This window comes from Mytilus californianus, unplaced genomic scaffold (genome assembly GCF_021869535.1).
Source record: "Mytilus californianus isolate M0D057914Y unplaced genomic scaffold, xbMytCali1.0.p SCAF_6, whole genome shotgun sequence".
Lineage (NCBI taxonomy): Eukaryota > Metazoa > Mollusca > Bivalvia > Mytilida > Mytilidae > Mytilus > Mytilus californianus.
The window spans coordinates 119,045,456-119,064,200 of NW_026262712.1; the positions used below are offsets into that span (position 1 = coordinate 119,045,456).

Here is an 18,745-nt window from a genome sequence, read left to right on the forward strand (position 1 = left end):
TATTTGTTTGTTTGTTAATTTGATTATTTTTGTTTTGTATTATCTTTTTCTGAACATTGCCCGAATACTATACAACAAGCATAATAACTAGAACAAGAAAAACACGGAAAACATTCAAATATATACAACAATATGTTTAAAGTATTTTCAAAGTAAGACATTGAAAAGTTTGTCCGCCTACAAACCAACAATTAACAATTGTTTTATATGATAACGTTATCTACAAGTGCAATCTTAAATATTAAGTTTTAATTCCTGTATCGTTTGGGAAAAGTCATGTAGGGGTCGCTTCGTTTAAAAACTATGTTTTTGTTTGATGTTTTTTAATATCTATAGAAAAAAGGATTTCTTGTCAAGCAAGACTATGATTTTTTGCATATTTTTAATTTGTGTTTTAAAATGTATTGTTTATTATAGGTTTTAGCTTAGATTGGTTAAATTACAGAGTTCAACGTAGGGCTAATTTTATGTATGATTTTACACAAAGAAAAGTGGGTCATTTACAAATTCGGGCCCATTTTATATATTTTTTTGCACGAGACTCCTTTCATAACAAAGTTCCGCTTTGTTTATCTGTAGCACATGTATTGTGATTTTGTCAATTTTAAATTTTGCTGACTTATGTTATACAAGTCAACAAATCTCAAGTAAAGATCGACTTTCGAGTCGAAAAAGGGGATAGGTTGAATACTAACAAGACTAGTTTAACTCCGTCACGTATTTATTTGCAGGTCCCTGTACGATTTTTTTTTGTATCTTACTGTTTTTTGTTTATTAAGGCACGTGTTGACAGATCTGCAATATTCTCGAACCGAATAATTCATTCGTTTTATTTCGCTGCTCTACGATGGCAAAATTCGCATGAAGAAGAGATCGATTATGGGGAGGGACTGAATTATTGGGGTAAGAATAATCTCTGTTTAATTTATTTCTAACTGTCTAGACACTTGGCAAATAAGATCTTTACTTATGGCATAGACACTTGGCAAATAAGGTCTTTACCTATAGCATAGACACTTGGCAAATAAGATCTTTACTTATGGCATAGACACTTGGCAAATAAGGTCTTTACTTATTGCATAGACACTTGGCAAATAAGGTCTTTACTTATGGCATAGACACTTGGCAAATAAGGTCTTTACTTATGGCATAGACACTTGGCAAATAAGGTCTTTACTTATGGCATAGACACTTGGCAAATAAGATCTTTACTTATAGCATAGATACTTGGCAAATAAGATCTTTACTTATAGCAAAGACACTTCACAAAACAAATAATATCTTTACTTATGGCATAGACACTTGGCAAATAAGATCTTTACTTATGGCATAGACACTTTTCTATGTTTCAGGCCGTAAGTTGACGGCTACATGTTTTCTTTTAAGTGTGTTACTTTGTTGGGTTGCTGTCCCCATGTTGTATACCTTGTGTCTACTTTTATTCATATCAACGGCATCGTGTTGACCACTAAATATATAAATCTTTTTTTTTAAATGATATACTGAATCATGTTTGCCTTCTGACTTGTATGTATATGAGTAGCTGTCTGACTTGTATGTATATGAGTAGCTGTCTGACTTGTATGTATATGAGTAGCTGTCTGACTTGTATGTATATGAGTAGCTGTCTGACTTGTATGTATATGAGTAGCTGTCTGACTTGTATGTATATGAGTAGCTGTCTGACTTGTATGTATATGAGTAGCTGTCTGACTTGTATGTATATGAGTAGCTGTCTGACTTGTATGTATATGAGTAGCTGTCTTCAAGACTAAAATATTTAAATAAATGAATATTTTTGCGTTTTATAGAATGATGTGTAAATGGCAAATCTTCTAGTCTCGGTCATATTTGTTCCCAGCGTTTCTAGACATTTTCTGCTTTGGAAAAAAAGCATGTTAACCTCAATTTGTCTTTTGTTTTTTTCTGTCTGTGCTTTCGCTGTCTCCGGGATTACTGTCTCGTTAGCGTATACACACATCTTCTTAAGTAAATTAGACAATAATTTTTGATAATAAGTTTTATTACAAATACTTTAAACCTTAAATATTCAAGACGAACAAAACAGTGCGAAAAGGGTAATGATTAGGTTAATGTTTTGACCGCACATAGAGATGTGTAGTGTGACAGATTTTCTTAAATTATAGTAATGTGTTGAGTAAGGGCTATTCAATGACAACTCCTGAACATGTGTCGTCCATTTAAGAATCAGTAGTATGTAGATTCTGTATATTAATAAGATATTTATAAATAGATTATAAACAGATTAAGCTGGGGTGTTTTGTTGTGTGTGGCCAAACTTCTGATCCGTAAATCAATCCGAGTCTTGTAACATATGGTAGTCAGCTTTATGTGAAAGGACTATTTTGGCAAATTATACCAATTAATGGTAATACCGTTATGTAATGTAAATCAAAACCATTCTTTGAATTTGGATAAATAAAGTATATAAGGAAGACATTTTCCTTCAAGTAAAAATAAGCCGTTTTTTAAACATAATTAATGTAAATGCATTTCGTTCAGTTCTCAAGGACTCGAAAAATGTTACATCAGGGGATTTACTGCTTTGTAAAGCTTCTCCTTAATATAGGCATAAAGTGTGCAGTAAAGTATATACAACCAATGTTTAAAATACTTGGATAATAAAGCCGCTATATTTCTATGTCTTTCGTTATTATCAATTTGTGCGTTATAGTTAAGGACTGTAAAAAAAAGGACTGACGTCGGATGACCCCCCCCCCCCCTCTCTCTCCAACAGTAACAAAATTCTCTTTTTATCTCCCCTTTCAACTCTTCATGGAAGGGATCCATGTTTTGATGTACTTACATTTTGTAAAATAGTATTACTTTTTCAAAACTGAATAATATTTTATTTTTTCTACATTTTATCCTACAAAAACATGACATGATATATGATGTTAACCACAACAGCGAATACTACATTCCCCCGACAGATGTGGTTATCTGGTGACGAGATTAGTATCAAACGTGACCTGTGAAAGGGATCAAAGGTCATTAGAAGTATCTGACGTTAGTGACACTAAGGGATGGAGAGATTATTTAACTTCTCAGATGACGTTCAGTTGATAGGCATTGTGGCAATGATACCACAATAACATAGTATACACATATCTATATAAAGAGGATAATGGATAGAAGAGCACGCGACAAAAATCAGAAAAGAAAACATTGATCTTAGGAACAGCACAACTGCATTGCAGTTCTTTATCTTGGAAGATGGCCAACGACGAACTCCGACCTAAGCATCGAAATCATGAGGACCTCAAGCGTCGATATAAGTTATATATATATTATAATCAACGTTTTGTATATAAAACTGGAAAAATCTTCATACAAATTCTGTCATCCGTTATCGGACAATACAATATATTATTGTAACAACTACTAACAACAGACAATCACAGGACATCATCTTTCAAGGAAAACTTTACAAAGGAATGTAAGGTGAAAAGGACATTACTGAAATCATATCAGACTGACTGCTAGAATAAATAAATTGTACACTAAAGCTTCGCCATAACAGAGTTATGATGAAAATGAACAAGTATAATATGAGAAATGTAGCATAACAATTGTGCACATCTTCATCGCCATATTATAAGAAACATTTAATGAAACTTATAAATCATTCAGGATTTAGGGCATTCCGAAATGTTTCGTAGTTTGTCTTTTCATGTCTTAAATGAGTATAAGCGCAATATCATTTCCAAGTGTTATTTATAATCAAATATTACTTACGAAGAAAAGTAATTCAGAGAATTTTGAATTTGTTTTAATGTTTGTTTCATAGCACAGTCTTCTAAGATTTCAGAATCTCTGAACGATTTACTTGATAAAATGTTTACCATTCTTTTTATGTCAATACGACATTTGTTAAGACAATTATAATGAAAGACTATGATGCCAATTACACGTCTTTTATTAACTTTAATGAATGTTTGCTGATATCATCATGTCATTGTTGTCATTCTTGCATTGCAAACACCATCTTATTACGGTGATCTCGATTCCACTATAGACATTACGCCATCTCAAATAAAAAGGCTGGTAAACTGTGTTTATCTGTCTTAAACGTCAGACCACCGTGGATATTAAATGGGCCAAAATTGATAACCTAATACAACCTCCGAACTCAACTGTCAGCCATTCATTAAATCTGATGTCCGTCGCTACAAGGGATGCTGCGACCCGTCATCCGACTTCGTCAGTTATTTAATATAAATTGCTTCCGCTCTCGGTTATCGGGAAAATACATTGTTGTAGAGGTGATGTGTCCTCTGGCGTTTGCATTACAACTCTGAAGAAATTTTCAATTTTCCCACCTTCCTGGATGAATATTGATTGCAATATTTCAAGAACAGATTTACTATTATTAAGAAATACTTTTGAATTTGTTTTCCTATGTTATTATAGAATCAATATTCATAACAAGATTTGAAATGAGAGTATTTCTTTTCACTTTTATTCCGGAAGGATCTATTAAAAAGAAAATTCCTTTTTACCTACGATTTACATTTACATTACAATAAGTGTAATTTTCAATTACAACGTGAAAATATGTATCGAATGAAGATAAATTTGACCATCTATTGTTCAAGGTTTCTTTGATGGGTATTCTCTATTTTATAACAACTTTATGTAGTTATAGAAATAAACCAACTACATACAATTGTGTATTCACTTCACTACAAAAAAATCCAAATTACATTGAACCATCGTAACCCTCTTAATATTAGTTACGAGTTAAGCTTAAAGTACAATTGGTCGACAAAATTAGGTAAAAAAATGTGTAGGCAAGCGCGCATATCGTGTCTAGAAGCCAGCCTAACAATAATAATGTTGAATTCGATCGGATTTTTCACACACCCCCCTATTTCACAAACTGTGACTGGAACCCATACTTTTTCCTCTTACTTTTCTGTAACATGGCATAACATTGAAACTATTACTGCATAATACTTTGAATAAGTCAACCTTAGTAAATTTCGATTGGTTGATTCTTATGCTAGCATAATGAGAAATTACAAATAGAAATGTGATCGCTTCAAGCCTACCACACTTGTGGATGCTTTAACCTCAATCAACCTAGCTTGTTGGAATGCTCACTTTAAAACCTAGTTTGTTATGACATAATTCAGTCATTTATTTGAATTATGAATTTGCAGACATCGAATTGACTCTTCGATCAGTAATGCGGTGACAATCGAAAATATGTTTTTTTCGGGAATAACATGTTATATCTGGATCGCCTCAAACAAACTATATTTCAAATGAACAATTCAAATAAAAAAACCAAATCATTTATACTAAATATGTGTAAAAGAATATTTTGCCCTTTCGGCAGAAAAAAATAATTTCGAAACATTTTTCATGGCCACCCGTGTAGTCTCTACCAAATTTTTAGACTCCAAATTGAAAGGTTAATCTAAAGATTTCTATTTCCTCTTTCGATTCTGTGATCTTCTGTAATCATGTGTTTATAATTTAACTTGCATCTTAAAAGAGCTACATTGTTTATTATCAATTTTTATAAATAATATATCCAATTACTTTATACTATTTCTCTCAAACCTTACTTTTCACACATTTCTCGTTTCTATAGGGATTACGCTACGAGAAGTTTTGACATATGCATTGACGTTTGGATTTGTATAAAAGGTAAACAAATGTTTGTTTAGTATTTAGAACCAAAATAAAGATATTGATTTTCAAAAAACATTTTCGAACATGAGAAAGTCTAAATAATTGTTGAAATATGTATACAGATAATTCCTTGTGTATTTGTATGAATATATATAATGGGGTCTGCACTTTACTTAACATTCATGTCCCCCCCCCCCCCCCCCCAAACACACACACCCTTTTCCTTTCCACATTTATAAAAAAGAGCATCGCAAACATTCTTTCTCAATGCTGTCCAAAAAAACTGTTTCTTTCGAGTATTGAACTTTTCATGTTATATTTATAGAAGACAAATAGTAACATTTGCCTATAGCACATCTAGAGAAACCTACAATAAAATAGTCAAAGACGTTGACACAATACAAATTAACGGACTCAAATCGTTGTCATTCCGTCGCGAAACAAGCAATTACACATCATCGTTTGATTTCCCAGAATTGTCCTATACATAAAGCAAAGAATTTGCAACTTAAAATTGGAGCTGAATCCTGATCATCAGATACGGAACGAAATGATTATCAAGTAATGAAACGGAGGATCAATGGAAAAGATAGGATGTCGACGAGATTTATTTATTGTTGAAACACAACTTATCGACAGGAGCGATACTTAATACAAATTGACCGAACATTGAAGTCTATTGATTTATTTTACTTTTAGAGGCTGTTGAACAATTGTTTTAATTGCGTTAAGCCTTCGAGTGCAAATCTATTATCCGAAATAAATTCATCTCAATTGGCTTTTTAAAGCTTAAGCTTTTGTCATAAATGAGCAATTTTACTCTGTGTTTACTTAAGTTTAGTGAATAGGTGCTTTATATTGACTTGTTTACAATTTAAATTCAAGTTGCTGAGGTTTCTTCAATAAACACTCATAATATTAAACGTCATAGAAACCGGAAGTGAGAAGAACACAAATTTAAAATCTGCCATTTTTTTTTCTCTCTCATATATGTAACTGAATTGTTAGAAAAATAGATTATGATTTATAGATACCATGTAGCAATCAAAAAGAAAACGGAATAGAAAGACAAAAAACATAACGGCCAAAAAGGGAGCAGACTAAAAATCAGTCTACAAAACACCAAATAGAAAACTGTAGATTAAGCAACATTGACAGGATTTAGTCTGTTCATTCCATATTTTAAAAGAAACAACTTGTGAGAAATATAAGATAGTATACCTAAGCAACGGAACAAATAAAACCTATTTTTACAATTTTGGTGAAAATTTTAAAGGAAAACCTGGTTACGTATTCCAACGAAACTCACCTCTTTTGGTGCGTGGTTTCTTTGTTCCGTTATTTAGGCTGTTGTTACCTGTGTCAGGGCTTCCTACTGAGTTCCCACTTGAATCTTCGTCTAAAAGTACAATATAACATTAACATTTCTATACATTAACTTAAAATCAACAAAATTTGAGAATATAGGTTTAAAATAGTTACAAGACAGCATTTGACAATAGACAAGATTACATTAGTGGCAAATTAACAAGCAAAAACAAATAAACAATTGAGACATGAATCACTTTGTAAAAAAAAAAGAACTACATATTCAACATCACAAATTCCTAAATGACAATTGATATAAAGCGGAAACTTACTTTTGTCGCTTGTAAGTTTTGCAGTCTTCAAATAAAGTATAACTCTTCTGATGAAATGACTTAGCAGAGTCACATATACTTATTTGTAATGAATCAACAGAGTTATAGTTTACTCTACATCGTAGTAACGTATTGAATCAACAGAGTTATAGTTTACTCTACATCGTAGTAACGTATTGAATCAACAGAGTTATAGTTTACTCTACATCGTAGTAACGTAATGAATCAACAGAGTTATAGTTTACTCTACATCGCAGTAACGTAATGAATCAACAGAGTTATAGTTTACTCTACATCGTAGTAACGTAATGCATCAACAGAGTTATAGTTTACTCTACATCGTAGTAACGTAATGAATCAACAGAGTTATAGTTTACTCTACATCGTAGTAACGTAATGAATCAACAGAGTTATAGTTTACTCTACATCGCAGTAACGTAATGAATCAACAGAGTTATAGTTTACTCTACATCGTAGTAACGTAATGAATCAACAGAGTTATAGTTTACTCTACATCGTAGTAACGTAATGAATCAACAGAGTTATAGTTTACTCTACATCGTAGTAACGTAATGAATCAACAGAGTTATAGTTTACTCTACATCGCAGTAACGTAATGGATCAACAGAGTTATAGTTTACTCTACATCGTAGTCACGTAATGAATCAACAGAGTTATAGTTTACTCTACATCGTAGTAACTTAATGAATCAACAGAGTAATAGTTTACTCTACATCGTGGTAACGTAATGCATCAACAGAGTTATAGTTTACTCTACATCGTAGTAACGTAATGAATCAGCAGAAAATTATTTTACTATAAAAGCTATAAAAAGGAAATAGTATGAGTTATAAACCTATCACCTTCCATGTTTTATTACAGAAATAATTTGATGGTTAGGTATTGTTTTAGATGCATTCATCTGTACACAAATACTTAAATGTTCACAGGGCATCGGAACATGAATCGATAATTAAAGTGATTTTTCTACCTGAACAGCTACACCTGTACCGAATAACAAGGTGGTTAGAGTTATCGACCGTTTTTTAAGTCTTACGCACAGGTGTTTAAAACCGATATCTTTTTCTTCTGTTTTTATGTTTTAAGAAGATTTTCCTAGCATTACTCATACCTTTGTTTAATAATCAGTCTTTGACATTTCATGCAATAATTTATATCTAAAGTTGTTTTCACTTTTTCCGAATTAAACTTATTAGGATATAAACAGTCTGGACCTCTAAGAAATAGTGACCCAACAAAAACAGACCTTCAAAATGAACTATATTTTCGCAAGAAAATCCACAAACATACCTTAGAGTGAAAATTTATATCTTAAGTACAATGAGACCTTTGTCTGATCCAACACAATATATTAGGTATCTGCATGGAATGTGCATTTTCCTTAATGGGAATATGTTGTGTCTGACAATGTAATGTGTAGCAAACAGAAATAATAAAACATGATGAAAAATTGACGGAAGCTCGTACAAGGCATCCATGCCATGTAAATGAAATAAAACATTTTGATGACAAAGATGAAGGTTACAATTAAGAATCATGTAAAACGGATAATTAAAGAAAATTTATATTTTATTTTGACACTAAATAACAAAAATTAATTTATTTTCTCACGACCATTATACTTAACACATTAATTACTCTTCCGTTGACAATAATACTTAGTGTAATAGCTTTGTTCCGAACGGAAAAGCTTCACAACGAATGACCCTGGGTCACTAAAACGTTTTCATTTGTCATATAGCAATAGGTATACATCATCTTTTTAGACTTCTTTACAAAGATCTTGTTTGGATATTGCTTTGTAGTAAAAACATTTTGTTTCAAAGTGGCTGTCAAAATGTCATGTTGGAAATGTATTTTCCATTTACCACTGACGTAAAATTATTTTCATGAAAAATTATGTTTCAAATGAAATATTTAAGTACACATCCTTATCTTGTAGTTTTTTACTGATCAGCTTCAAGTTTTCGCCGACCTTGTTTAACACAAATCATAATGTCTGACTTTGCATGAAACTAAAGTTTTAACGAAAACTACGCAAATTATATAAATATATACACATGCAACAACAATAATAAAAATCATTTAAAATTTCATGACACAGAACCTAGCAGAGAAACCTACATTAAATGAAGAACTTAATAATATCCTCCTTTTAAACTCAGTTTTACAGACCCAAATGTAAAAGGACAATTAAATAATGAAGTGGTCGATTTACGATTGCAAAAGAATATTTTGTTTATGTAATAAATAGAAAGAACAATGATAAAGTTTGTATTTTGACTTTGTACAGATCAATGTGATAAACATGAAGATGTTTGAGATCAGGGAATAATTACCAGGCTTTAGCAACATCCACAACTCGATGCGTCCTAAATCCTAGTAAATCCTTCCCGTCAGCAGGCAATGAATTGACCTTATCTAATGTCAGTTAGTGTCTAAATGCTAAATTGTCGACAATATTTTCAGAATATTGGACGACATTCACATTAATGGCTGATGTTCTTATATGTGATTTATAATCCAAAGGACTCATAACAAGGGATACTTCTCCAAAATAAAACCAGAATTAGTCCGCATTATAGATTCATTACAGTTCTTCTGAAATAGAACCACTGAAATGTCGTCGTTTATTACGATTGTTTGGATTTTATTTAGTTTTATGGACGAATGTTTTCAAAAGAAGAATGGAATTATCATATTTATTGAGCTCGATCTACAAACATGAACTTTAAGTGAACAAGAAAGTAGATGGATTTCGTGTTAAATTCATAAATATTGTCAAAATGTTGACGTCGTGTATTTTAAAGAAGAAAATTGACATCGAAATATCTTATGTTTTTTGGGTTTGTGTTGTCTATTGAATCATAATAAATTAGAAGGTTGTTCTTACCAAATTTCGAAATATTTCAAACAGAAATGACAAAATTGTAGCCGATTTCATGTTGAAGCACATATATAAAAATATTAAATAGGTACACATATTTAAAACACAAATAAATAAAAATATGAATGAATGAGACCCCTCTATCTTTCCAAAAAATAGAAAAAGGAGCGCAAAAAACAGAAAAACATTCAGACCAATGACAATGGGTAAATTATTTGTAACATTAAAATTAGAAAAAATTGGTAAAATGTTATCTTACAAATATGAGGCAAACTTACCTTTTGAAGGCATGACGTTAGAATTAGTATTATCTTCAATCGTTGTTGTCATAGAAATTTCTTAACAAATTAAAATTGTCTAAAAGTCCTGAAAAATAAAAAAATAAAAATATATGTATTGAAAAATATTATATGACTAAGCTTATTTAAAAGTCAAAGAGGACATGCCATAAGTTATAGCTTTTATTATAAAAGGGAAGTAAAATATGAAAATCTGAATAAGTAAATATAAAAAAAGACACAAAAAATAAATGAAAAATTAGAGCATCTACAAAAAATACCAATAAGTGACAGTTTTAAAGTCTATAGTTATGATTTTTAATAAAACAAAATAAAAATAATTAAACTGAAAAATGAGTGCAAATTAACATGAGATGAAATGGAAAAAAGAAGAAAAAATCTACAAGCAGTAACCGATACGGTACATGGCACCCTGTTATTATGTTGTTTATGTTAGAAATATAAATCAAAAACATATAAAAGTCTCAAATTTACTGTAAAGCCGTTATGTTATAGAAAACTTGACAAATTGATGTCATACAAATTATCTCACCTAGAACGAGTTTATAAAGTGTAAAATATTCAACATAAAGTATTCCAATTGTTTTACGGTAGATCATACATAGCCACACGCGATTCTAAGTGTAGTACATAATTTAGTTACAGTCAAGCGTTAAATATTTAAACTGCACCATATCTGCGGCATGTTCTCTATATATGGTTTATTTTAAGTACAGTAGAGATGTGGTAATAATAAATCACTCCGAAACATTCATCATAAAGTCTTCATAGATTTAAGCAATGTCCAAGAACAAAACAAGGACACTGTCCATCAACATACTCTGTCCTTCAATACAGTGACCCACAAAAACAAAAGCTCCTAGATTATCCTTATGCTTAAATGAATCCAATTAACTTATAACTTTGTTGAACACCTAACCGAGCAGAAAACATAGGCCTTGCGACTTTGAACACAATAAAACTCCGAGTTAAAACTACTGTTAGGTGTAAAGCGACTTGAATCCTATTGGCTTAGAGAAGGCAAGCCAACCGAATCCATCAATCAAAGCCTTGATCCGTCAAAGACCAACCCTATTTTTCCAATGAATCAACTCAATTCTATATTTTTCCGCTGAATGAGTGTATTATTTTAATAGGGAATAAATAAATCAATTTATAAATCATGCAATTGTGAAATGCAATACACATTCAGTTAAAATATAGTTCATTTTACCACGCTACGTAAGGTTACAATACCAACCTTCAGAATTACGCCAATGTACATTACAAGTTCTGAAACTGACACTTACGATTTGTATTTCCGTGATATTTGAGATAAAGTTGATTTTTTCAAGCATAAATTAAGATATTGTAGTTTACAATGAAGGTTGTCATATAATTTAATATTAGAGAAAGCTTCAGGTTTAGAAGTATAAATCGACAATTTGGCTTCATAACAACACAACCTCACTTTTCTGACATTTCTTACAGATGATTACATTCTAGGAGTTATATAAATATAATTGGGATACCGCCATTATAGCGGAAGGTCCCCGTATGTCCTTGACGGTAACTATCAGATTGTAAATAACTATGTACAAACTAAAGGTTAAAACCTTCGCATTCTTTATCAAGCTTTAAGTTACGTGTAGTATGAAGCTTCAAATAAGAGTTATAAAGATAGGATAAGATATTCGGGTGTATCTGTGTCACCTTGTTTAATATTGTTGGAGTTTTCTATCTTCAGATGTTGGTTTCATGTGTTCATTTCGTTGCACAGATTTTTTTTTTATTTCTAGGAAAGTGTGAAACAATGCCTTGACTTTGCGGGTGGCCATTTGTGACAACTCTTATCTTAGAAAAAATGATGAAATAATATGTAGTTACAAAGCTATGGATTATGAGATATGGTACTGGATTATTCACTCGTATTATACATAATAAATACAAATATTACGATAATAATCTCATATTACTTTGCATGCTTTTAAAATTCATGAAATATTTGCCACTGTCGTTAGGACAGTCGATTGGTTATTTTAACTTTAAGAATTTTATAAGCGAATCAAAATTTGTAATTACAAACGGTCATAAAATAGAAATTAAAAAAGTCGATGCAAAAAATGATAAAAAGTTTTGGTAAACCGCGGCAAGATATTCTTTCTAATTAGCAAAACCTAGCTGTCTGACATGACGGTTTGTGTAATTTGACAGAAGATTTTGGTACACAGTCGGACCAGTAGATGAAGCCTATAACACTCTAAAGACAAACATCCTGAAGGTACATACATGACATATCTTAATTTATCTTGTATCAAGATGGCTTTGGTGGGTTAATTATACAGGCATAGGCAACAACAACACGATGTGGACAAAAACCAACAAGACTGTGGTCAACGTTAATCATCCAGAAGTATCTATTATAATGTAATGTTATCATAGATGACCAGATAGGCGTTAAAGTAATAGATTCACAAATAAAGTAAGCGTGTGGAAGAAAAGGTAATGTTTTATGGCGGAAATGTTTTCGATATTTTTATGTAGTATGAATATGCCTATAGTGTTGTTCCATTGACATACATCCCTCATCCCCTTTTATTCATAGTTATGATGAGATAAAGAAGAAAAAGAAATATAGTAAAGAAAATATATAATCTCTCTCGTAGTATGATAGTTAAATTGTTTCAATTTCGCAAAAGTTGTGTATCATCTGAAATTTTTTTTCTTTAATTTACAAGTGAAAACTCATATTTGTACAATTTGTCCGAAGAGTAGATTTTTTAGACAATCTTCAATAAGTCAAAACATACAAAAATGGGGTTTCCTGGTAACAGTATTTCCAATCTCACCTCCTCTTACTTTTTAATCAAACTTTGAACAAATTTTAGAAAGTATAATGTCGAGGTGCAGAACTATTATTATAAAATGTCACAGGAAAAGGATGCTGAGATGAGAATTTTTGCAATGTGCTATAGTTGGTCATTTTATGACAAATCAAACAGACATCATGCGAGTTTAGCTTTGAATGCGGCAACTTTGAAAAATTTGAAATGCACTGTGGAAAGTTTTAAGGCATTTTAATTGGTAGGACAAGCTGTTTTTCCCAAAACTGATGTTACTCTTGTAAAAAGACTCTTATGAACATGTAATTATATGGTAAGGATCATCGGTCTTTAATATTCATATTTACAGGAAAATATCTTAAACATTGACCAACAAAACAACTCAGCAGGTCTGACTTCAATTAAGGGAAAGTCACCTTTTGAGAAATAGTTCGGCGTGTTTATTACCAGTTGGATATTTATAAGAGTACGGATTGAAAGTCATTGATTCTATTAGGGGTGTTTTCTATTCAGATTAACTTTCAACATCCCTTTGAACATTATAACTGATGATCTTAGCGAGGGTTCCCCTATCGTACATCTTAAAGAAATTATAAATGAGGACTTTTCTAAATCCTGAAATATAATTTGGAATAAATGAAAACTAGACATTTGTTGATAGAAAACACTTTTTGTTGACGACTTAAATTAATCAAATAAAATGCATTAGTTCGAATGAGAGTTTAATTTTACAAGTTGAATATTTTAACTACGCAAAATTCGTTCAACAACCGGATGTTCTCTAAATAAAAAGGGTAGCAACTGTTATATTATTACGTTTTTTGAATTAGGTGTAGACATACTCTTCCAGTTCAATGTGATGCTATAATCTTCAACCTTTTATTTAACCGTAATTATTTTATGGTTTATGTTTATGTTTATGTTTCGAGAATGTCTGCCAAAGAGACTTGTGACAAAACTGAAATTATTATGACAGTCGGTACATGTATTACAGGCATAATATAATTTGATTCTAAACTTATTCGAATTGTTTACTTATTCCAAACTTATTCTAATTGTTTTGTTATTCCAAACTTATTCTAATTGTTTACTTATTCCAAACTTATTCTAATTGTTTTGTTATTCCAAACTTATTCTAATTGTTGATTTCTTACCATTTTACACTAGTATTTTAACAACAAAAAAAATCTTTATTGAGAACAGTGTAAAAATAAAGTGATGTGGTATGGTTGCCAATAAGACAACTAACCACTTGGCATCAAATGTTTTTTGTCAGAGGCGTCTACAAAAAAGAAATCAAATTAACACAAATAAATCCTGTAATTAGTACCAGATACCAATAAGACAATCTGCAAACAAACACAACTAATGTCGATTACTTGACATCTGAAATCTACAACTTGATCATGTAATTTTGGGATACAACTAATAACCCGAAGGTCGAAATGATCACCATGATGTAACATGTACGGGATATCTGTCCAAAATCTCTAAGTCTATTAGGAGGACAAATGAGTGTGGTTTTGTGATATTAATTAAATATGAAGATCTGGACACTGTCCGTGTCCCGCTGACAGGTACAGGGTGTCAGGTAACAGGTCTTATATCCACAGCCAAAAGCTATGTATAAATACTTGGAATTCATGTGACAACTTGATTTTTATGGAGAAAAATTATTTTTCTGGATAGGGAGGATTTATACATCTATTTTAAAAGTGTTTTCGTGTGTGGTTAATTAGACATTATTTCACTTGACATAATTGTTTATGTAGGCTTTGACTGTTTATGATATTCTATAATGAATTAATTTTTTCTAGATTTTAGAATAACATGAAAACATAAATAGGTTTCCGAATTTACAAAATATAAAAATCATGCATATTTATTAAGTTATTCATACTTCCAAATTCGCAATGAGATTTTCATTCAAAATTAAACAAGTTTTGTTAATAAACAAAATGAACATCCCTTGTTTTCCTTACTCATTATTGTTTTAACCTTCATTTTGTCTTAACACTTAATGGAATAAAAGTTTTAACACATGTATCGTTTTCACTCTGTATTATTGAGAGAGAGACAGAGAGAGAGAAAGAAAAAAAACTGAACTATTTTTAGGATATTTTTAGATTAGAAACATTTTTCATTTCCTTCTTGTCTAGAAATGAATATCTTACAGAACAGCAGATGGCCTTTGTGACTCAGATTAAAAAAAAACACATTTTCTGAGATAATGAAAAAACTAGCACTGACTTTATATATATGTGAAAATGTTCCAATGATAAATTATATACATATATTTATTCTCTTCCCAATACAAAAAGTAATAATTGTATGCAAAAATTTAAATATGTTGAAAGCTTTATGCTTAAACTTTAATTATTACTAGTTCTACACTAGCACTTAAAATGAATTATTCCTTAAATAAATGTTTTCATCTTCAAGATATCGCTTTACATTTTTAAATTTAAGTCAATCAATATAGCGCTAAATATTACTTAAGAAAAGTAGAGAGATCTTAAAGAAAATATTCATTAATTCTTCTATTCCACGGAGAAGGCGGTTATGATGTTTTCCAAGACTAAAAGATTACTAACATTAAAATCAATGCTTCACAGAGAAACTAAGATATCGCGATGTTACCTGGCGGTTAACTGTAGGAAAAGCTATTAATCCAGTTAAATTTAGTTAATAATTAACTAGACTTTTGTCAGTTAATCTGTTGAGATTTAGATGAAGTGGGAATTTACAAACGAATTAAGGAATGACATAAGAGAAGCTTTAAATTCAAGAGGTTTTATGTATACAATCAAACATTTAAGAGATTTATAAAATTATAATAATAATCATTTGAATTGTAATTTTATTGTGTAGTGAAAGAAGTTTTAGAACAAGTGTTCCTGATAATATTTAACAGGTACTATTGAATTGAAATGTTATTTTACTTTCTACTTCAAAATTTGACTGAGGAGTTTTATGTTATTTTTTGTAAATGATTTTTGAATGTTGTATAATTCTTAGATTATTAAACCATGGATATATGTTAATGTTAGTTTTTGCTCAATTTCAGATTTTTAATTAAAAAAAAACTACATATTTAACTAGAGTATAGAAATCAATGAAAATGATGTGTTTTCAGATTTTAAAAGCATTTTACTATTTTTATTCACTTCAACATCCAAGTAGAAATAAACTTAGATTATGAGCATTATTTTACAGGCGAGCAGGTGAGTAAGAAATATATCAGAGTTTTTTGGGCATATCTGTATATAATAAGGAAAGAATATTGTTCATCACAATGTATAAGGTTTTTTATTTTAAACAAACAAGTTTTTTAGAAGCGTTCTATTTTTGTTACATTTTTTGGCAAAATCGAGATATTTCATTGTGGAATATTTTTGTGATTTTTATACATTTGTGTTTCCCTAAATATGATACATGACTTAAGAACTACAAACTGTGTGTGCTAAGCCGGTGGACATTGATACTGCTCCCAGTTAATATTTCTTTAAAATATGGATATGATTATCTTATGATTAATCCAGTTATTTCCGAATACATTACAGATAAACATTTAATATTTTCCTCCAGGGCGATAATCCGTTTATCTTCAAAAAGCATCATGTGTTTTGAAAATGACAACTGTCAATTTCATGCCTGGTAAATTTCACACAATGTAATAAAATAAAAACAAGCAAAATTTTTATCCATTTTATACTATCAAAAATGTCTAAAGGGTTAAATATTATTAATACATTTTCAATACACGGATTTAAGATTGAATATACTGGGCGCCGTACAGGCCCGTTAAATTGTTGTGAGTTATAAACATAACTTGCTTTTACTCCAGCAATCAAAACTCTACAGGAAAAGGAAATAAACAAAATAGAAATAAACAAAATAAACAAATAAATGAATATGAATTAAGGTTAACGTTTACATTTCATATTTATTTATATTTTGTGTTGTATGAATACGGATGTCTATTCCAGAACTGAAATCGCTGTAGGAAAAACTAGGTATAAAAAAATAACATACATAAACTGTCATTATATTGAAGAAGAAAATACAAGTAATGAGAAATATCTTTTAAAGATTATTATTATTACATAATCAATAGTAAGCTAGATATAATCTTTAGGATATAATCTTTAAAATATACTATTTATTGCATATAATATCCAGTTTACGATGGAATATATCTTATTTATTTTTTTCTTGGAATTCCGTAAAAAACTCAAGACCAAAATGCGAAATATTTTTAGGTGCACGTGTTTGGTATGTAACCCTCGTAAAAGTTTAATTTTTTTTTGCTTTTCTGTTTCCAACGTCAGCATCTTCAATCAGGAATGTTTGTCAAATTGATAGCTTTTCCTTACATAAAATCACAACCAGGAAGAAAAATATATGTTGTATCATCTTAAACAATACAACATAGGTCAGCACGGAATGTTTGTAAAAGTTTGTAAATAATTGTCATAAATACTTTCCTAATGTCCCACAAATTACTGAAAATAATGCATCCTTTATATGCACGCTATAACTTTTCAATGCAGTGAGAAGATGTTATAATCTGAACCAAAAACGACAAAAATATGTTATTAATATGTTAAATTAAAAATGACCAAGTAGAAAGGGGAGGATGATATTTTCCAAAATTTTAAACAATTATTTCAATTGACTTACCTGAAAATTTTGAAATATTTTGTAGTTAATTGTCTAGCTTCCACAACGGTTGTCCCATTCACGCATCAATTACAAATTGTGTCCCTCCGCTGAAGATAACTTATTAGATTTTTCACGACTCAGTGATAACGTCTTGTTTAGGTAAATTCCTCTGGACAGTTAACACACGTGCATTTATTTTTCAAAACATAACTAGTAATTGTCAATGGCGACTGCGTACATATGCTTTTAAAATATGATAAAATATCTGGGTTAAAATTCCTACTTTTGTCGAGCGAAAACAAACAGTATATGCGAAGTTACTGCGAAATAATGTTATAAATCTGCAATCATTCTTTACCGAATATTTCAGGGCCGATTGCTTTTTCCACTACTTTGGAGCGTTATAACGCCTGATTTAAAACTGGCACCTCTGTCGAGAAGTTCTTTTTAGCCATGAATTCACATATTTATTAAATCATGAAAAATAGGTGGAGCTTGAATAAATTCTACCAATCGTTTTACGACTTCTACAGCGATGTTAAGCTTGAGCAATCAGAGAAGTTTAAATCAAAATAAGATTAATGAAAAGATGAAATTATAAAATATAATATTGCTATCGGATTGAATTATTAAAATAGATTATATCCAATTGGGCGGTCTAGTGAGAAAAGAGTTGATGCTGAGATTGGCTTGCTATGTGATAATGAGAGAATCGAATTTGCAGTAGCCCAATCATAAACATCCATT

General features: G+C 30.5%; 1 protein-coding gene across 4 annotated transcripts in view; it reads right to left on the reverse strand.

The window, feature by feature from the left end:
- The window catches only part of LOC127704563 (paired box protein Pax-6-like), a 40,915-nt gene extending 22,478 nt beyond the window's left edge, over positions 1-18,437 (reverse strand). The window contains exons 1-3 of one of the 4 annotated variants that reach the window (XM_052208681.1): positions 18,017-18,437; positions 10,491-10,578; positions 6,974-7,063 (exon numbers count right to left, since the gene is read on the reverse strand). In XM_052208681.1, the coding sequence (XP_052064641.1) occupies positions 6,974-7,063; positions 10,491-10,542 (142 nt within the window). In that variant the 5' untranslated portion in view covers positions 10,543-10,578; positions 18,017-18,437. Of the gene's footprint in view, positions 1-6,973; positions 7,064-9,664; positions 9,696-10,490; positions 10,579-11,043; positions 11,476-18,016 lie in introns of those variants that run through there. The other 3 variants (XM_052208683.1, XM_052208680.1, XM_052208682.1) reach the window with 3 other exon arrangements.
- Between the last annotated feature and the right edge of the window lie 308 nt (positions 18,438-18,745).